This window comes from Argopecten irradians, chromosome 10, assembly GCF_041381155.1.
Source record: "Argopecten irradians isolate NY chromosome 10, Ai_NY, whole genome shotgun sequence".
Classification (NCBI taxonomy): domain Eukaryota; kingdom Metazoa; phylum Mollusca; class Bivalvia; order Pectinida; family Pectinidae; genus Argopecten; species Argopecten irradians.
The window spans coordinates 42,365,589-42,387,878 of record NC_091143.1 but is presented as its reverse complement, the minus strand read 5'-3'; the positions used below and the strand labels follow the sequence as shown (position 1 = coordinate 42,387,878).

General features: G+C 35.4%; 1 protein-coding gene and 1 long non-coding RNA gene across 2 annotated transcripts; one reads left to right on the top strand and one right to left on the bottom strand.

The window, feature by feature from the left end:
- The first annotated feature begins 1,500 nt into the window (after positions 1 to 1,500).
- On the top strand, positions 1,501 to 9,367 carry LOC138333956 (synaptotagmin-4-like). The gene is made up of 5 exons (XM_069282653.1): positions 1,501 to 2,190; positions 2,999 to 3,064; positions 3,484 to 4,586; positions 8,246 to 8,390; positions 8,702 to 9,367. The coding sequence occupies exons 1-5, from the start codon at positions 2,130 to 2,132 to the stop codon at positions 9,010 to 9,012; spliced, it is 1,686 nt and encodes a 561-aa protein (XP_069138754.1). The 5' UTR covers positions 1,501 to 2,129; the 3' UTR covers positions 9,013 to 9,367.
- A 7,995-nt stretch (positions 9,368 to 17,362) lies between these two features.
- LOC138332842 (uncharacterized) lies at positions 17,363 to 19,388 on the bottom strand. Its single transcript, XR_011209885.1, has 2 exons — positions 18,471 to 19,388; positions 17,363 to 17,607 (listed from the first exon to the last, which is right to left on the bottom strand). It is a non-coding gene; the product is annotated as an uncharacterized lncRNA (long non-coding RNA).
- Positions 19,389 to 22,290: the final 2,902 nt, after the last annotated feature.

The following is a 22,290-nucleotide window of genomic DNA, read 5'->3' as shown; positions in this document are numbered from 1 at the left end:
CTCCTACTATAATCCATTTCCCCAGTCCTATCTCTCTAGCTCCTACTATAATCCATTTCCCCAGTCCTATCTCTCTAGCTCCTACTATAATCCATTTCCACAGTCCTATCTCTCTAGCTCCTACTATAATCCATTTCCCCAGTCCTATCTCTCTAGCTCCTACTATAATCCATTTCCCCAGTCTATTCTAGTCCTATCTTCCCTCTAGCTCTCTAGCTACTGTAATCAATTTCCGTAGTCCTATCTTTCTAGCTCATACTGTAATGCATTTCCTCAGTAAAGTTTCTCTAATTCCTACTGTAATCCGTTTCCACAGTCCTATCTATATCTCCTACTGGAATGCATTTCCTTAGTCATATCTCTTCAGGGGCGTAGGAAGCGGGGGCAGGGGGGGGGAGGGCAATTGGGCAATTGCCCCCCCCCCCGTTCCACAGAACGGTTGGGGGGGCAAACATGTCTTTTTGCCCCCCGTTTTCGCCGACCGAAATGTTCTAAAAATGCACATATGAAAGAAAAGAGGGTCCTCCTGCACATTTTTCGTACTTCATTTTAGAAAATTTTCCGCTGCGCGGCGCATTTCCTAAAACGTTCAAGCACGTAATGTTTAAACCTTTGATAAAAAGTCAATACACATGAGCTAGACTAAAATTGTCCATCAAGGGATTCTACTATTTCAAAACAAAACTGTTTCTTAAAAGATTAATTTGTTCATATATGCATTAGCAAGATAAAAAATTCATTATTATTTTGAGTTACACAACAATATGCCGATGGTGTGAAGCCGGTATGTTCAGATCGAGCAGGGTTGCATAATGATATGACGACATTCACAGTTATCATTTCTGAATGCAGGTAACTTTAAATCGAAAAATTATCATGTTAAGAACGCTTTAAAATCATCAAAATACATCGTAAAACTCATCTCAGCCATTCTAAATTGTAATACTTTTTTTCCAGAGGAGACCCCCGGACCCCCAAACAACAAAAACATCGCGCCTTCGGCGCTCACAAATTCATCAAAATTATTCGTAAAACTCATCTCAGTCATTCTAAATCGTAATTTTTTTTCCTGGGGGAGACCCCCGAACCCCTCCCCCTCCCCAAACTCAGCAATTTCTCGTGCCTACGGCGCTCGCATAATCATTAAAATACATCGTAAAACTCTTCTCAGCCGTTCTAAATCGTAATATTTTTTCCCGGGGGAAACCTCCAGACACCCAAACACCAAATATGTCGCTTTCGGCGCTCGCACGCCAATTTGGTTAATTTCCGTATTTATTAATTTCCTGTTAGTGACGCCACTGTCTATAGATCTATACAAGGGTTATATCTAATGTTATATGAACACATATATATATATGTTAAGTATATTTGGGGTGTGCGTTGTTGAATTAATCTCCTCCTGTGGGCGTTTGGCGCCGGGGGGGGGGGCCGGGGGGGGGGCCGGGGGGGGGGGTTACAAAATATTTGCTCTTTAGCTCCTAATGTAATTCATTCTCCCAGTCCTGTCTCTCCATCTCCTACTGTAATCCATTACATCAGTTCTATCTCTCTAGCTCCTAATGTACTGTAGTTTCGTTGCTTTATCTGACGCAGTTGAGGGGGAAAGGATTATACTAGGAAAAATCACCACCCATGGTCAGTTCCTAGTAATTAATGAGACCAGACTGGCATTGTGATATAGTTCCATGCGGCTACCGCAAAATAAAGCCTATGTAACCGTAACCAAAATACCGCATGCTTTTGATATCAAAGTTAGTGAGGGAAAAATGAGAAAGCCTGAATAATTAAAAGTAATTTCAAACAGACGAATGCCTGAAAATTGGTTTTTAGTCTTAAGAGGGTACTTACAACATATACTTAAATGTGTAAACATAAACGTATTAACAATATAATACATGATGTAGATATATCACACGTGCTTGTATATATTATAATCACATAATACATGATTTAAGTGTACTTACATGGAGTGTCTATAAATATTGAATGTGTGAAATACGTTCAGCGGGAAGTCACGTGTCCACGTAAGATATGTATAAGCGGGCATGATTATCCGGCGCGAGGCAGTGAGATGACAACTACTCACTCCTCGGCACTAACTCTAGTACACAAGTACTGATGACGAAATGGGACTTATACCGTACCTGGAAATCGCCGGCAATACACAACATGAGAATACCACAGAAGGTAAGGTATTTAATGATTAATATTTCTGTAAATCGTTGTAATTATTATGAAGCGATATTGTGCAATTGACATGTACATGCACCGTACTAGTCTTGTCAGAGTAATCGTAATACTGTGTAATCACAGGGACTTGACACGAATTTCCAACCAACGGTTAATATATAATATGTACTAAATTATCATATATATTGTCCGTTGGTTGTAAATCGAACCAAGTCCCTGTGTTTGTAACGGTCAACCAAATGACAGAACAGTGCGAGATATACATGTATATTTTGCACCGTTTTTCTACCTCTAAATTGACACCCCCTCCCAAACTAATCTTTCATTTCACTGTGGTATTGATGAATGGTTGTTACATATGCACCTCGTTTATTCGAAGTCGTATGAAATCGATGCATTTTTATTTCGAAGCAATTAAACGTTACCCAAATCAACTTTTTACTCCATATACATGTATATATGTATGTCCACTTGACTCCAATACTCGGATAACTCGGTGACCCTGGCAGCTAATTAATATAATACATTAACAAAACTAATAGGATATTAACTCTATGTTTAAGAAGTTGACTGTTCATCGATAATTTGATAAATTGTTCGTACATAAATACCCTCATTTGTAAATGTAAGTACATATGATTGAGTATGTTGCATTTTAAAGTCGAAGTATTTGATAGAACTTAACAAATTCAACTACTGCGGAAAAGGATAACTACTTAAAATATTGACACCATGGTCAACTATCTGAATGATGATTTGTCGGATCATTTTATCTATTTAGAGTTATTTCTGTATTATTTAATAGCCACAACACCGAGCGAAATCGGCAGCCTTCTGTCTAAACCAAAACCGGATGCATCAGAAGGATTTGGTAAGTACCAAAATAATTCTGCTGAATAGAAAATAAAGCTTACTTAATATAATATTTCTATTATCAATAAATGAGGTCGTAAGTGATAGGAACCACTGGAGTATCGAGGATGTTCTTCTTTGTTCGATTTTATTTTGATAAAACATGACAGAACTCTTTGCACAATGGTAGATAGTATATGATATGAATTTGGTTTATTTTGATTGGTGAAATAACTTATTCAAATTACTTAAAGTTCCGTTGTCTTTGAATAGTGTCACATAAGATAGCACTTTTAAATGATACAGACCTTCACACACACCACTACATACAGGGGATTCCGTAATTTAATGATCCCGACTGTTAGTAGGACGTAAAACAAACCCATGCATTTGTCTGATAAATGTAAATGAAAGCATATCAAAATTGTGTCTTTACAGATTCTTCAGTTATCATTATCGCCGCAGTTATAGCTGTACTGAGTTGCGCCGTTTTCATAGTGACATGCGCAATATGCATTCTCCGGAAACGAGTGATGCGCCGGAAGTCAGCCCTTGTGCACCACAAGGTGGAAATGAAGGCACGTAGTCCGTTTGATATCGCATCTGTTCCAAATCAAACCCATCTGTCTGGTTGCGGGGAGCACATCGAAACTGTCAACGTTCTTAACGAAATCGATGTTCTGGATTCCGCCATGGAACATCCCCGTTACGGCGCACGTGAAGGCAACAACATCATGGAAAATCAAGGCTTCGGCGCACGTGAAAGCAATACGACCACTGAACAACAAGGAATCGGCGCATGTGAAACCGATACTACCATGAAACATCCTGGATATGACAAATGTAAAAGCAACATGGTCGTGGAACATCCCGGGTATGGTGCATGTGAAAAACTGGACTTCGGTAACGAGGAGTCTGGTCTACACAAATCGCTCTTTCGAACTCGCTCTGATGAGTCGGGGAAAAGGATTTCAAAACTAACATTGGCTGTGCCAAGAAAATCACTAACTAGTTGTACAGCTACACAGAGTATGGCCGACCTTGTTGTGCTTGAAGCCGCAAGTAAAGAAAACGTCATGAATCGGTCGTGTTCGATGAACAACCTTGACTTAAGTTTTGACGACCGCGCGTTCGATGGAGTCTTGAAAGTATCTTTTACAGTGAATTACGATGAATGGAATTTCACTTTGACAGTCAAACTTCACAGTGTGTCAAGCCTTCCACAGAAAGCTCAAGGTAGCAACGTGTTTGCCACAGTTTGCTTGATGCCTGATGTCAATGAAAAAAGACAGACGGAAACACTATCGTGCGTTGGTGAACATCTTTCATTTGAAGAACAGTATACATTCTACAATGTACGGAAAAGGATCTTAGAGAATGGGACTATCCGAATATCTATCTATCGACAGAGGAGAGGCTTGAAGAATAGAAAGGACAGTCTTCTTGGAGAACTCTTCATGAAATGTTCCGATGTTGACATGCATTGCAATATTCCTACCAGATTCAGCAAGCTGGAAGCTCCTCGGAAGCGCATCACAAGGGTTCGTAATCTTTAAAAAACTTTTAGAAATATCATTTAATTTTCTTTTGGTAATATCTATTAGAAATGGTAAAATTCTGACATCATACGATGGCGCTTCAAGGACAATAAATACAAAGTATTTACAAACAACCGCCCGGGTCAAAATCCCTGCATGCTGGAATTTCTTTGAATTTCGCGTATTTGTTTCAAGCGTAAAATGTCGTATGTGTATCAGAAGTACAATATAAAACACATTTGTGGTGTCAGCATTATATTAGAGCAACTTCATATTCATAAATATTTATATTTTCAAGCGCATAATTTTAATATCTAAGCTGAATATTTTTAGATAATTTTATCCCCCTTTCTGTATTTATTGACAATAGTGACGAACTTGGTTATAGAAATCTCTTGAAAATATATATCTAAACAGCTATTCTCCAATACTTTAAATATTGAACTGACAAGCGCCCTTATTCTTATTTACGTCGCGATATGTGTCCAAATTTTGTGAAGACATTGAAGCTAAACAACGCATATTTTATAATCTTTAAAATAAATATAAAATATTTGTGCGCAAATGGCGGGTGTATGAGATGTTCCTCTAGGCCATAGCAATGTAAAGCGTTAGCGACATGTTAATTGTATATGTACACATCCTTTTAAGTGTCTACCATCCCCACTTGGAGCATATCGATATCTGATTTTAATATAAATCATGGCATGACGTCACTAAACCAACCATTCGCTTTTAGTGCTTTCGACCACTTATGTTTTTTCCATATTTTTAAATAAATACACACTTTTCGAACTTTTATTTGGTAAACAGGACTTAGAATAACTGATAAACATATTTACAAAATAAAACGTAGAATATCCGTACCAGTGTATCGAAAAGAAAGAACGAAATCGTGATAAAAAGACACGAAGTCTTGCAAATCAATAAAATACGGGATTTATTTTATAGGCTTCTGATTAAGAAGAAATGTTTGGTATAAATTCGAACCAAAGTGAGCGCATTAAACCAAATATGATAAGGCAAACATTTCCTTCTGGTTTTTAATTTCCATTTACCTACATGTATATAATAGAAACATGATTTTTGTCATATATCTTTGTGCTCTCATCTCTTCAAAAAAAAAATGAATAAATAATGGAACGAAATTTAATTCTGGATACCACTTTGTGCCTAGAATTGATTTGCTTTGTTTGCTTACTTAATTCTCATTCATGCTTGTATACAAAAGTACTAGACCACTTTTGATCTCGAAATATATATGTGTAGAAAACGACGAATCGTTGCGCAATATCTACAAGTAAAATTAAGAAATATTTTCACTTTCTTTTTATGTACATTTTTCTTCAATTAACAACGGTTCGTTGTACACGCAATCGACAAGTGTGGTTCTATCGACTTTAGCGCGAGACATTTTACATTTATCTTATCAAGTCCTCAATATATCGCTGAGCAGACGACAAGGAACAGCTGATTTGACTTCATTGATATCACACCTTTGTCTAAGTCACGCAGGTGCACGATACACATTGATTACGACACTTTCATGACTTATGGTAACAGCTTGTCGTCATTTTTTAGCATTGTATTGAATTTACTTAAACTAAAGCATCTCTGAATCACCCCATTTATAGCATGAACAAATATATACACAAAAATATTCAACCATTGATCCTGAGAAACCCTCGTACATATATCCCTCAAGATTAGATGCAAATAAATTGGAAATCATGAATGTATTTCAGTTGGAAAAAAATATAAATTGGAAAGGGCTACATTATGTACTTCGTTTAATAGCCACCTCATAATTGGGTCCTAAAGTTATCAACAAGTTATCAGTCTTGATCAAGTCTTGATAGAGTGGGTCCGAATCCCACCGCTGCCATCAAATGCAATGCATGCATGAACTACAACATTGAACCATGGGAATTATCGGTATAACTTTTTGTAATAATAGAAGGTGAGATCAGCGCCATTCACCGGGAGATATCTGGTAGTTTAGAACATACATCCTGTGTTGGCGTATGTCCGTACATGTATATCGCAGCATGCCATCCTGGGAGGTCGAACTGAACATGGAGCCCTGGGAGGTTGAACTGATTCAACTGAATAAGGAACCATGAGAGGTTGAACTAAACATGGAACCCTGGGTGGGAGAACATTGAACCATGGGAATTATCGGTATACCTTTTTGTAATAATAGAAGGTGAGATCAGCGCCATTCAGCGGGAGATATCTGGTAGTTTAGAACATACATCCTGTGTTGGCGTATGTCCGTACATGTATATCGCAGCATGCCATCCTGGGAGGTCGAACTGAACATGGAGCCCTGGGAGGTTGAACTGATTCAACTGAATAAGGAACCATGAGAGGTTGAACTAAACATGGAACCCTGAGTGGGAGAAGGGAAGGAACAGAGCATCCGGGATACAGGGGTGCAAAACTGAACATGAATTTTTTGGAGAGGGAAGGAATTCATTGAAATTATTTACAGTGAACTTAACAACGCCTACGGTTGTAACCATTCTTAAAGTAAACAAACTTTAGTTTAGATATAGCTGATTTTAAATACCCCAAAACTGCTCTTTGATGTAGCTTGGACTGTGACCTTGTCCAAATGTCCACGTTATGGTCGTCTATTTTCATCAATGTATCCGACATGTCAATGTGGAAGTAATGGTTGTTTATCATGTCTATGCGTTGTAATGTCTCCGAACTATCAAGTATAGACAGAACAATATCAACTTGTTTCTCTATCAAAATACGTTCTTGTGAAATACCTTATCGTTTATTTAAACTTTGACGTCAACAAATAAAATCAAGCATCTTTGGAATCCGTAAGATACAGAATCGATAGGCTTAAATCCGATTTTCAAATAACGCCACGTAAACCAGTCCAAAGAATTTGAAGAATTTTTGTTCACACTCGCAACGAAAAAGGTTTATCAGTCGTCTTTAACTTTGATCTATCATTAACGAAATGTTGGCACTTGTGAAATTCGATTATAGTGTCACTTGACAAAATCAGTTCTGTCTTTTTTCATTGCATAAAATTGGGCGTAAACTATACATAATAAACGATGACGATAAATGTCTTGAAATTTGTATTCGTTAATATCAAACTAAAATAATTTCCTATTGAAAATATTAAATCTGCGAATTAAATTTATTAAAGTGAAAAGTCGGGCAAGGATGGCTAAAGTCGGTAAAAATGGTGTGAATGTATCCAGTATAATTTCTTATGGATTAGAAAAATAAACTTTCTCGTCAAAATCTGTCTGCGTACGTAGAAATTAATTTAAAGTATAGGAATCCTAAAACGTCCTCCCGGCTGACTATGTCCGTGGTTACATTTCCACACAGCCTCGCTTTCAATGCTTTCATCTTTTCTTTATTTCAATGGTCAGAACTGGGAAACGTAAGCAGAACTTGGCCGTCGTATTATTATGTGAGAACTTTTGGAAGGCCAATGAACGCATTTAGACTGGTTTTCTTTGCCCGACTATTCACTTTAAATCATTTCTGGTTAGCACAGTAAGCATATCTACGTCATATTTGCCCTTTCTTATGACCTGCTCCATTGTCGACCATATTTGCATTAATGTCGCATCCTGGATTTTTAAATCAAAGTTATCTGATATTTATTATTTTATGTTTTGCAGATGAGCACGTCTGAAAAACTTCTATGCAAGAATCTGGGCGAGTTTTTCGTTGACCTTCAATATCAGTCTTTAGCGGACAGACTAAAGGTCTTCGTGCGTAAGGCTATTCAACTACCGCCGAGTGACCGATTGGTTGTCAAATCAGGTAAGTCTTAATGCGGGCGCAAATTTAATTAATACACCCCCTTAACAGTTTGTAGGAGCTGTTAATATAAAATCGATTTATTGAGCAATGCAGGTCAAACCAATCCCTATCTTCAACAGAAACTATATATTCATATTACTTTATATTTGGTAACATATAAAATATAATGAAATTCGCTTTATCGTCACTAAGGGTTCGTGGTACCGTGGGTCAGTTTTTTTACTTAAAACTCAGAATTTCAATTATCATTTGTGCAATAATCATCAAGATTAATTAATATTGCTAAGCACATTTTTTTTTTATTTTAACAGCACATTACGCGATCGTGAAGTTGATCAGGAACGGGACAGTGATAGAGGAACAAAAGACTCGCGCAGTTAGCGGCCGAAACGCAGTGTGGAATGAAGCGTTTCTCTTCAACGTTGACAAAAATCTGGACTCGTACTCTCTTGAGTTTGTCATCATGAAAGGAAAGCTTCACAAAAAGGACATTGTAGTCGGAAAAGTTGAGATAGGTCCCGAATGCAACAGACGAGGAAGGGACCATTGGAACAGCATGATTCGCCCACGGCCGATAGATGTCGCCAAATGGCATAGTATACTTCCGGTTTTCGCGTATTGAAAGGTTTTTCTATCGGAAATCCTCTGGCGTGTTAATAAGTCATATTCGACGAGTTCCGAATGGAAACTTTTGTTCATCATACTTGAAAATACCAAAGACTCAATTGTATAAACACATGGACTTTTTGCAGCACGCAAACTCGACATTTTGTATATAACCCTCATCAGTGTATTTTTTTACATTTAAGTTTCATCGGCATTTTGACTCTTAAACAGGAACCTGTGAGCAAAAATTGATGACTTATTCTTAGCATTATATTTATGTAGAGATTTCTTTTGCCGAGCGTTACTGACATTTGAGCTGCATGATGTATTATCATCGTTGTTTATTATTAGTAAAAATAGTTATTATCATATGTTTGTCTTCATATTTTCTCTTTCGAATTTATCCAGGATGACAGAAGGATATACGTTTAAGTCTATATGGCCTTGAACCTACGATGCAAACTCTGGTTTATAGCATAAAGAAATTTTAAATCAACGAAAATAACCATTCAAGACACAGTTTGTTTTTTCCGTCTATGTTTTATAATAGCTATAAATAAGGGCCACAATAAGGGGCACTGCAAACATAACATAATATCTCTAAATAAGACATCTTGGCCAATCACTTATGACTTTGCAGTATGTTTTTAGATTGATTTAATAAGTTTAATATCATATTTTAAAAAAGTCTATGTTTTTTAAGGACATGTCAATTTTTGATGGTGGAGAAAAGCCGGAGTACCTGGAGAACATAACACTGACAAGCGACCAGTACCTGGCAACAGTAGGATTCGAACTGGCGACCCAGAGGTGAAGGGCGTGTAGTAATATGTCGCAATACCTTAATCACTCGGTCTGCTGTGATAATGCCTGAACAAAGATTAGTCATTTCTGCTACAAAAGTATATCTCGTCCCTCTTAAGCGTGTACAACACTCATGATTCCGTCTGTAGCATCCTTACATCTTATAAGCACAAGCATACGGTTTTTTGAAATATTGCGACACATTTAGACTTGGTCAAGCCCCATCGGAGGTGAGCGTCGTTTACGGAAACATCTCGTAAACCGACCACTATGACTTTGTCAATTTCCCAAGAGCCAAGTGTCAGGAACATTCCGTAACTTTAAGGAATTCTTAAACCAAAATTCCTCCGTACAAATGCATTACAAAAGTTAAGGCAAAAACCTTTGTTAAGTCTGTAATGCTTTCAAATGGAGAATTATATTAAAGTTAAGATGTTTCCTAAAGGATTTTAAGATAATTCGTGAAACTGAGATTTGTGCTCCTTATTTGTTCCAACCTCGACCCCCTCGAATCCCTATCCATCTTCCAAATGTCATTTTATCTTCCTCCTGACACAGGCACTCATGTTATAAAAAAAGCGTCAATTGCCACCACCGCAACACTAGCGCACCATTCCCTTCCTATTCTTATCCCGAAGCCCACGTATCTGATCTCATCTTTGGTAATTCTTACCTCAGACAACTGTCTTACTTTCGCTTCTTTAAATTCCTACACCAGTAATGAGAGTGAAAGCGATAGCTTAGAGGACGAGCTGCAAGGGATCATGTTTACATTTGAGAGCAAATCATATGTACTTTGTTATTCGTAAGTCCGAGTAAGATTGAATCATTGCTTGGTAGTAAGAAAATTAATATGGAGAGTTTTCAATAATATTGACACTTGGATGACAACTTTCTTAGACAGAGCTTGAACCATGGTACTGAAGATCATTTTTATAGATGTGTCCCTTGATAGTGACTGTTCTGTCTTGGATTATAATGAAATCGATGTTTCTGCACCAGGGAAAGCAACTGATTCAAAATATCTGAGGGAAAGAAATCAAAGGCTTCAGAGGGTGATCTTGAAGAATTGTTGGAGACGACTCTATGTAGTGTTACGACCTAGAATAACAGAAATGAGAAACCAGCAGCTAAAATTCAGACCACATTTGATTATACATACAATATTATACAGAGATGGTTTACAATATCTGAAGTAATTGATGGCGGAAAAAAAGTATTACGGGAATTTAAATTGTTGCGTATCTGTATGTGAATGTCATGGTGTAATCCTTAATCCTTCATGGTTCCGAATAAATAATGTAGGAAAATTGAACGTTCACAGATAATTTGTAAAATTCCAGGCATATGCCCATTATACACACCCGGTGATGTTTTGTAAACCTTATGAAGGTGAAACAATCATTCTCTTTTGCATTTCTTTACATCGTTTTTGTTGTTGTTTTTAATGATTGATGAGAGATCAAATAACTGATTACGAATAATAATTTGTTGTTGGGAAACAATTTTGCTGCGTCAAGCCAAGTAAGATTTTTTTTTCTGAAATATCACCATTTTTTTTTGCTTAAAATCTTATTTTTTCATTTCCTGCGTACAAATCACTACATATATGAAATTATTTGGTTCTCATATCTACTGTTATTCTATTGTGGTCATTTTGATACCTCATTTGTCTACTTCGGTTGAAAAATGTCAATGTTGTGAATATTTTTCAATTTTAGTGAAATTCGAGATGATGGCCATGTTGATGACGTCATAACCGGAACTTATACAATGTTAACATTTGGATTTTTTGTTGTTGTTGTTGTTGTTTTTATTTAAACTGATTAATAAAAGGCCAAAAAACTGTTTAGAAATAATAGTTTACTGTTGGGAAACATTGCTGCGTCAAGCCAAATATGAAAAAAAAATGCTAAAAAATTACTATTTTGGAGCTAAAATTCGATTTTTTCATTTCCTGCGTAAAATTCACTACATACATTGGATTATTTGGTTCTGGTATGTATTTGTTGTTCAATTGTGGTCATTTTGATACCTCATTTGTGTACTTCGGTTGTTTGGTTGAAAAATGTCTATGTAAGGAGTATTTTTCAATTTTTAGTAAAATTCGAGATGACGGCCATCTTGATGACGTCATAAGCGGAAGTTCATCCCAACTTATGCAACGTTAACATTTTGATTTGTGATCAGTGGGTCATAAGGGTTCAGAAAAATATTGGTTCGGAGGTTTGGGGGGGGGGGGGTTGCATGTGGGACCCTCCTAGCCCATGGCCTACTGTTTACGCGTACCGACGAGAACTTTCCCCCGGGCGTTTATATAACAGTCAACACTGATATTGAACACGTAATCAATGGGGACAACCTACGTCACCGGAAGTGATATCGGGCACACAAAAACAATGAAAAAAACGCCCGCTTCAAGATGAAAATCGCCTGAAATTATGGCATAAATGCAATACATCTTCTAAACCTATCGAGCGTCAAAGACAGTGTATTGTTAGATATTCTATGAAGCTACGAAATATCGTCAAACTAGCTCAGATAATGCAAACACCTCGACACAATATTTTTCGACAGCAGGGATATCGGTCACATTTTATTCAATAAAACGTTAAAAGTTGTAAAGAAATAAATTTTGCTGTCAGAAAACTGTTCCGTTTACTATTATGTAATATATGACTGTTGAAAGAAAACTTTAGGGGTAACGGTCACATCCAAAGTTACGAAAACTGAATATTACAGCATTGTACATGCATGTAGTCGTTATTTACGCATTCATGCAACTCCAATGGATACCCAGCCAAAATATTTTTATTGAATTGATCTGATATTGAAAGACGACTTTTTAACCAACCATAAGCAAATGGTTGCTCGTCATCCGTCCGTCTTTTGTTTCTGTTACTTCTCTGAAAGTACTGGAGGGGTTTCATATGTCGATCCAGTTATGTTATATATTTCGGAATCAATCCGAAATCGATTTATTTCGATACCGCTACATGTATATTTACCAGACAGTATAAAGGATCTTTTTAAAATTTCATGTTTAGAAAGTCATCTTTCTTGATTCTAATAGATAGACTTGTTGCTATGGTTCAAATTCCACATCTGAGCTTAATACTTAATTGACCTTTCTGGAATTTTATAAGTACTACATGTATCTCTCTCTTTACTCTTGTACGTAATGCGCCAATGGGAAAACGCGGTAGTCGACAACTTGAAGTTTGTTACCATGTAGACATACAATTATCAAATATCTATTAATGCTCATTTTTGAGACAGATAAGATTACAAAATAATGAATATTTGGCTATCTTGAAATAATTTGACTACCACGATGCTTTATAGCATTCATATACACATATTTACTTTTTCACTGCAACCCCACTATGTATACTTACCAAGCGCAATTGACATTCAAAGGTGCATGATCTGTTATCCGCTTATTTTCATGTGACGTCATAATTTTTATCGCTCGCAGAAAATGGCTGTTTCGTCCTTGACGATATTGATTTTTTTCTTTATATGCAAATATCTTGGGATGTTATCATACAATTGTTATCAAATGAAAATATATTCATTAAATTAGGGGACAATTAGGGGAGTATTCATGAATGCCAACTGGACATCGGCTAATTCAACATGAAGCGCTAAAGATATTGGACCAACATGTTAAATCGACTGATTTGTAACTCCAATGGTAAACGTCACGATATTTCTTTGGCCTCTTGTTATCGACTGATTTACTTTTATAATTTGTTTGCAAGTGATCATTTGTTCTATTGTTGTTAAGATGTAGTACATGTTCAATCGTTATTGTGTGTTTATTTGTATAAAGAAAATTATTGAGTTGAAAATCTGTGGAGAAAATATTAGTGAACTGACATGTAGAACTGTACAAATGCTATCAGCTAAAAACCCTCAGTGATCCTGTCTATCATGATTCACGTATTTCTATAACTTTTATTAGATCAGTGTGCTTTCCTTTTGTTTACATCTGATGCCTTTACATCTTTATGTTTTATGTAGTTTCTTATATATTGTTACTGCGAAGTTTTAAATTATAATTACTTTAACATAAATACGTACTTCAAAATAGTACAATGGTAGCTTGGGATGTGACCGTTACCCCTAAAGTTCTAAGTGTGACCGATATCACTTTCATATTTTTCTAATTAAGCAACGTCTATGATTCTCCACTAGCAGATATAGTGAATGAAATATTTTCTTTCAACAGTCATGTATTACATATTAGTAAACGGACAGTTTTCTGGCAGCAAAACTTATTTATTTGCAATTTATAACGTTTTAGTGAATGAAATGTGACCGATATCCCTGCTGTTGAAAAATATTGTGTCGAGGTGTTTGCATAATCTGAGCTAGTTTGACGATATATGATAGTTTCACAGAGTATCTAACAATACACTGTCTTTGCCGCACGATAGGTTTAGAAGATGCATTGCTTTTATGTCATAACTTCAGCCGATTTTCATCGTGAAGCGGGCGTTTTTTTCATTGTTTTTGTGTGCCCGATATCACTTCCGGTGACGTAGGTTCTCCCCATTGGTAATGTGCGTGACTCGTGCTTATACAATGTACCTGTATATTCCAAATGATATTTGTATAAATGACTTACATTAATAAAAATGAGTGATTCTACGGAATACACAGAACTGCTACCTGTCACCTTAGAAAATGCATGCACAGATTTAGATTATTCTTTGCAAAATGAACAAGCGACGAGTAGCCAATTTGAGTGCTATGGTACCAATAGCACTTGGGATGATTCTCAGGTACCGATTTGTGAACCACTCTTTCAAAGACCTGACGTGTCAGCTTACATAAAAGATCTTGAAAACTGTGGTGATAGACCTAAAAGTCTCTTGATTGACCAAATATTGCATATGACCAATCGCAGCACACCAGGTCTTGAAAATCTTCGACATGAACTATTCAACATTGCGAAAGCACGTGACGATTTTCCTCTCAAAGAGGGGTACTTGCGCAAACGCCTCGAACCTCGTTCATCGACCGCAAAATCTGTAGAACTTAATTATAAGCTAGCTCGTGACATATTCGTCCTATTTAGGGCTACCTTCGGTGAGTACACTGAAGAACTCAGTGACGTGATCCCATCACGAAGGCGATCGGGAAACACAGGCCAAATGTAACAATTTATGTAGTCTTTGTACAACATTCAATTTACAAGAATGTATTTATCATAATATGGAAAATGGTTCTGATATAAAAGTGGCGTTTCTATATAGTACCAAAGCATTCGATACCGTTTGGCACGACGGTTAAATTATACGATATTGGTCTTACAGGGAAGGTATGGAATATCTTAAGGTTTATGCATACAGATGTACAAAGTTCAGTATTGTTTAACGGTATTACATCTGAACCAGTCAAGATGGAGAGAGGTACTTTACAAGGAGGGGCCCTCTCCGCAAAAATGTATCTTGTTTTTTTATTAATAACCTATTGAATGAAGTCGAAAACTGTGGTAGAGGTGCATCTATAATCGATATACCTGCAAATATACCTACGCAGGCAGACGATCTAGGCTTGTTGGTACAAATAGTACGAGCCTCCAAAAATTAAAATGTTAAAGTGAATAGTCGGGCAAAGGAAACCAGTCTTAATGCGTTCTTTGGCCTTCCAAAAGTCATTGCATACCATAATGATGGTCAAGTTCTGCTTACGGTGTCCAGTTTTGACCATTGAAATTTTGGGGAAGCCCCGTGTAAATTTAGCACATTTCTAAATATAAATTCACCAAACTCTTTGAAAACGAGGCTGCGTGGAAATGTCAACATGGACATGTGTTTCTCAGTCATGTCGGTTTCGTTTCGTGTGATAAACCACTAATGCGGTATGTAAATTGTTGTTTTGAGATGATACATTTGATGCAAATGAAGTATTCTTACATTAATGACAATGTTTTGTAATCATTTTTCGATAAAAGCATCTTTAGACATGGAAATCGACACAAATATTCGGCCGATGCAGAGATGGGGCCCCGGCAAGGGGCAATTATTGCAGCATCGCAATCGTCGTATTTCAAATCAACCGAATCATGAAGGTTAAATACAAATATTCGTAACATAATTTCCCATTTAAAACCACACGAAAACGTTCCATACAATGTCCATGCATGTAGCTGTCAAAGATGTGAAAATAAATTAGCTCATACATAGATATTTTACAAGTACAGCTGTACAATATATGTGTTCAATTATTCGTGTAGTTTTTTGCAGAGATTTAATTAAATTATCTATGTCTCTGGGTTTTTTGTAAACAATATTTGAGTTCTGGAGAGAGATGACATGAATGTCCGGCTGGAAGGAAAGAAATTTTTATGATGTATATGTATTGTACAATGTATATATGTAAACGTACATTCCACGTATCTGCTATTGAATTACAACTAGGAAATTCTCTCAAACATTGATAATATTTAATTCTTCACATTCATGTCGGCCTATGCTGTGAGAATTAACACATCATATGTATGTATATTACTTTCCTTTTCTGTTGTTTCCTGTTCTTTTTTGTGCTCTGGAGAAAAAGATGATTGAGTTGGAAGAAAAGTAATTAATTAAGAGAAATGTGTACCACAGTACTTTGTCTGTAGCCGAAGGGTTCTATACTGTTTTAATAATCCAGTAATTAATAATTAAATTGAAAATTTCAAAATTAAGATGAAATTGTAAATTCCATTTTTGAATGAAGTGGTTCCCCTCCTTTGAGAGTACACAGTGTGTATACCCTTTTTGGTTTTTAGGAATAATACCTGAATAGGAACCTGAAATAACATGACAATCAATCAGGTATGTGTGTGTTGGGGGGTGGGGCTAAAAGACAGAAGAATCATGAGGTTGGGAAGTTGTAACTTGGGTGGGGGGTTGAAATATAGAAGAAATAGCTACAGATAACTGGAAGTGGAAGGGTGCTTTTTCATTGATCTGGTCATTGCATATTTGGGGTTTACATGGCTTTTTTTGGTCATTTAGTCTCATTGATTTTGGAGCAACTTTGAATTCATATGGTACTGTATATTTTCTTTTTTTCCATGTGTAGCTATTTCTTCTGTATTTCACCCCCCGCCCAAGTTACAACTTCCCAATAGGTACCACTTTTTTGTTTAGAACTCAAATCAAAGACAGATGTACATAGTACTACATACTACATTTTAGTCTGTGTTTGTAATCACTGTTACTACAGTATTAATACATAAATGGTCTATGTACAAGTTACACATAGACAGTAAATGTGAAATTTGGTTCAGACAAAAAGATTTGTAACATTTCAAATAACTTGCTAGTTTTATGGTTTTATTTATATGTTGAGTCTACTCCCTTGTAAAGTAGAATTTAGAAATCCTAAGACAATGGTATCTATATTGCTATGTGTAAAAAAAATCCTTATATTTTAAAAGTAATTGAAAAGCTATCTCACAAGCCCTGACAAACAAATGGGCAGGCATAAGGATGCAAGAATTATAATAACTGGATCTAGAGGACTAATATAAACAAATATTTCTACAAAGTGAAACAATGAAAAAGTATTGCATCATAATTTTATTTAATGATTACAGTTGAAAGGAACATTTAATAAATTAATACTGTTTAAATGTTCTGTTCATGATCTTCTAGGTCCATATTGGTAAAGTTTACTTTCAAGAGCACTCAAATCAACATTCTTCAGTCTTCATATGATGCTAACTGTATGTATATGTATACATACACTTGTATACAGGTCCAAGGGATGAACTTTCTGTATTCATGTCACTATGCATGCATGGTGCCTGAAAAAAAAAAGAACAAACAATTTTTTATATCTGTTGAATATGACAAAAATTGAAATGATCAATTTCAAATATATATATCAAAATGAATAAATGTAGGTTCATTCTACAGTTTTTTTATATTTTTTTTTTTCATTTTAGAGAAAACATTTTATAAGCATTTAATAGAATCAAATATTGTTTCAAAAAGATACAAAATTCATTATCTATAGTTCCAACAAAAATTCAGAATAATTATAAATGATACATGGCTGCAGTACATTTCAACTCTGTAAAGTTTGTCATATACACATGAACCAGGTACAGTTGTAATAAATATACAAACAATATTTATTATTATGACCAGAAACAATACTGTATGTGTCCTCCAAATATATCTAAAGAACAAGCTAAAACCTATATGTACATATGTATATGTGTATATCAGAACATATACATATGTACATATTTTACCAATTAACCTACAATGTAAATCCTCCATACATTGTACAATGTATGTGTATAACACGACCAGAACATATACAGAACAATAATTTACAAATTAAAAATCTATAAATATATACAACAGAACTGTATGAATTGACCGATAGCATAATATTATAGATTAATTGAAACAAATCTTAGCTTGATAATGCACTAGCGGTTACATTCTAACTGTACATGCATTACTACGGTACATTTTATAAATATACATTCATTACCCCTAAAGAGGCCCCACGAAAGAACCGCTATTTACCCCAGGGTTACGTTTTACGCGAATGGGGAACAGGTATGAAACATGTCACCATATGTGACCACTCATTCATGAAAAAATACTGCTAGGGACTATTTGCATAATGATCAAAATACGAAGACTCACTCACTATCAGCTGAGCAGGGAGTACCGGGTAGTAGGCCTAGGTACGTACAGTAGTAGTCCGCTAAACCTGCCTATATTATTAGGTTTTTTTTAAATTTTTTTTTTGCCTAATATATAGTCAGCTCGCGGTACCTCTTAAAAATGTGAAATCGTAGGCCAGATTTGGCCTACGCTACGTCAGCGGCATATTTCTAATATATCGTCCATGCAATGCCGGGAAAACATACACATACCTTTATATTGGGATCTTATGTACTCCTTTGCCCCCATGTTACATCCCATTTATGAAATTAAACAACTGTGTACAATGAAATACTTCCGAGACCCTTCTATTTCACACATTTGTAATGGCCGCCGTATACACATTTAGTAGAGCAAACGGCAGCCAATCAACTTCGCTTCCGGTTTTATTTTTAAAAAACCACGTGTAGTTGAAAGCGGACTAGTACAGTAGCGGTCCGGAGCCGCGTGCTCGTTTGAACTGTTCTCTTCACTATAACAAGTTGTATTAACACTCTCCATGCGTCGTAATGTTTACCGAGTCATTTGTTGGGATTGTCGCTGCTCCATTGCCTTTCCTTTTGCATTTTAGGTGAGTCAGTTGGTTGTTTTGGCGGAAACCTTTTGGTTCAGAACTACGGTAGCCATGTTTTGTTTACTACGGAGAGTGGTGGATGTTGCGCATGCGTTAAGATTGAACTGCACTGATAGCCGGTCGGGAGGACGCATTAGGATTCCCATAATATATATTAATTTCTTCGCATACAGAGCGATTTTGATGGGAAATTTTATTTTCTATTTCATAAGAAATTATACTGGATATATTAACACCATTTTACCGATTTTAGCCCTTCTTTGCCCGACTATTCGCTTTAAGTATATGTGAAGAATACAGTAGAAAATAGAGATTTTTGTATTGAAGCTCATAAAGTAAAATTATGGTATTTTCTTATAAGAGAACTTAAACTGCACATTTAGTCTTTATAATAATGCTTTACCTATTGCTTTAGAAACTAATCATCTTGGATTTATTATGAACAGTAAATATCAATCCTTTGAACGGATTAAACAGGCATGTAACAAGTTAAAAAGTGGTGGCATTACTGCGTTCTGGTGCACACCAGTGTGGCCTGAATCCCCTTACTATTTCAAAAATATCAAAATAAAAGTTTATCCTTCTGCTCTATATGGGTGTGAGCTTTGGGTATTATAAAACCTGATTTATTAATGCTTGAAAGGGCTCAACATTTTATTATAAAGTCTATACAAGGGTTTGACAGAAGACTTGAATAGATATGTGTACTTCACTAATAGGTTGGACCTCTATTGAGGTTTATATAGATATTAAAAACTATTGTTTCTAGGCATAGTTTGCAGACTGAAAAGAACGATTTTTAGAATTTTCAATGTGAGATATTTTTTTTAAATAATGTGACTATACGTATGTTCAAAAAGGTTTTATTCCAGACATTACCAAAATACTTAAGAAATACAACTTATATGAATATGTCTTAATTTTTTTTGATGATGGATCTTTTCCTTCCAGATATTGTTGGAAGGCATTAGTCCACAAATCTGTAACTATGTATGAAACAAATGCCTGGAAATTGAGAATGACAAATGACGCAGAATTCACACGATTCTTATCATTACATGATTGTTTAAAACCCCATTACCTTTGAAAACTAGCTCTACGTCATCCAAATTGCCCTGAAAATGTAAGATATATTATGAAAATGATTGTGTCTGTACGTTTAGAAAATTCTGTAATATCTTGTCACTATTGTGGACGCTTTTACACTGATATTGTTGGTCATATTGTTTTGAATTGTTCATTAACTGAACAAATAAGAAATGATCTCATTTCATATGTTCAATTGTATCAATCACAAATGTAGATTTTATCTCATATCTATACTCCCTCTCAAATTTTGAGCTAATACATGTATTATTAATAGGTCCCTTGGGCTATACATTGGAATGGTATGATATGGAACAAGTCAGATTGACATGCGTGTAAAATTTTAAAAAGATTTCAATTTGTATATGTAACTGATTAAAACTTACTCGTTTATGAATATATATAAATATTGAAAATAATTTGATAATCCGAGAGAATTGTGGCCGCTTCTCCCTTTCTCTGATTTATAATAATCATGTTATGTATTTCCCCCCTATTCTCTCTCTCTAATTTTGTACATATTATCTCATGCTGTTATCATATGTTTTTTTCGTATACATTTGTATTATCATTATATACTCTTCATTTTGGAGGAAATGTTTATTTACAGATGAGAGAAATTATTCCACATGATCCAAAGATAACACACAATAGTCACAAATAAATATACAGTTGAAGTCGCAGGGAAAAGTCAAGTCATCATGATGAGTTAGACAAATAATTCTACGTATCCGTAATGAACTTCATCTAAAATCCCGTAGGTAAAGGTAAAATCCAAATATAAGAATCTATGACTCTATACTCCTAACTAAACTCTCCAACTAACTAACTATTGTATCTCCTTTTTATAAGAATCATATCCCTACTCTAAAATCTAGTGACAGGTGGCAATTGCCTTTTTTACTCAAAGTTCTCAAAATGGAGTGACATGTATTTCTCAAGGCAAAAATAGGTGAGAAACAATTAACATGTCTATAAATATAAGTGAAAGGTTTGAGATAATTGAAAGCTTAATCCTTCCCTGTTTGTCCCAGGAAGTAAGGGATTAACTCTGGCACCTTTAGCTAGGATTTACTTAACAATATAGATAATTGATTACAGGTAAAAATAAAAAAGACTTACATATGTCAGAAATGGTTTAGAAAATGATTTTGTATTTATTTCCAATAAAATATATGGACTAATTCTGAAGTGAGATATGCCAAGGGTAGTAGAAAGAGAATCGAAATAAAGTTAACTTAAGTTAACGCGTTAAACTTACCTTTGACGCTTAAAATGGTTAAAAGTTTAACACGTTAAATGTGAACGCGTTAAATTTTCATACTATGCAGTCAAACATCAGCTGACTGTGTTACGTTACGATCAGCTGATCAGGCACAGTACTCGTAAACAGTATACACCGCGGGATAACCGTTTTCTAGAATTACAGTTACCAGCACATAAATGCAACATAGAGCATAAAACTTAAAGATGTTCTCTATATATTCAAAGAATGAATTAATAGGATATAATCAACATTATTTAGCATCATAAACTATTGTAACGAATTTAGAAAATTGTTATAATATTGTACAACACTTGCAGGGATTTTTATAGATCATATAGTTTATGATGCTAAATAATGTTAATTATATCCTGTAAATTCATTATTTGAATATATTGAGAGCATCTTTTACGCTCTATGTTGCATTTATGTACTGGTAATGGTTATTCTAGAAACCGGTTATAGTTCTGTAATACCTGGTGTTGTTTACGAGTTCTGTAGCTGATCAGCTGATCGTAAAATCAGCTGATGTTTGACTGCATTGTACGGCATGTACGTTGTGTGTTTTAAGAGTTTATATCGTTATTCATTCTAAATGTGAACAAGTAATAGCGAGAACAAGGTGTAATTGCCATATTGGCTAAGGTTCCGCTAAATTGTAACGGTTTTTCTGTATTAACTTGTATTTTATGTAGTTTTGACGAATCGTACTAAATTTAGTATCGCCGCCATCTTTGTTGTCATTGACGGCAAGAAGGCTAAGAGTGAACATTCACTGGAGAGAAAATGTAAGGTTTTAGATATTGTATAGTAGTTAATATTGTAACAAAACCTTATCAGAAACATAACTGTTTCAATCTGTCTTTCAGTAAAGGTTTA

What these genes read in the sequence shown, in the direction of transcription:
- LOC138333956 (XM_069282653.1), top strand. Translation starts at nt 2,130, where the DNA reads ATGGGACTTATACCGTACCTGGAAATCGCCGGCAATACACAACATGAG. An exon ending in ACATGAGAATACCACAGAAG is followed by an intron (nt 2,191 to 2,998) that starts GTAAGGTATTTA and finishes ATTATTTAATAG; the next exon opens with CCACAACACCGAGCGAAATC. An exon ending in GGATGCATCAGAAGGATTTG is followed by an intron (nt 3,065 to 3,483) that starts GTAAGTACCAAA and finishes GTGTCTTTACAG; the next exon opens with ATTCTTCAGTTATCATTATC.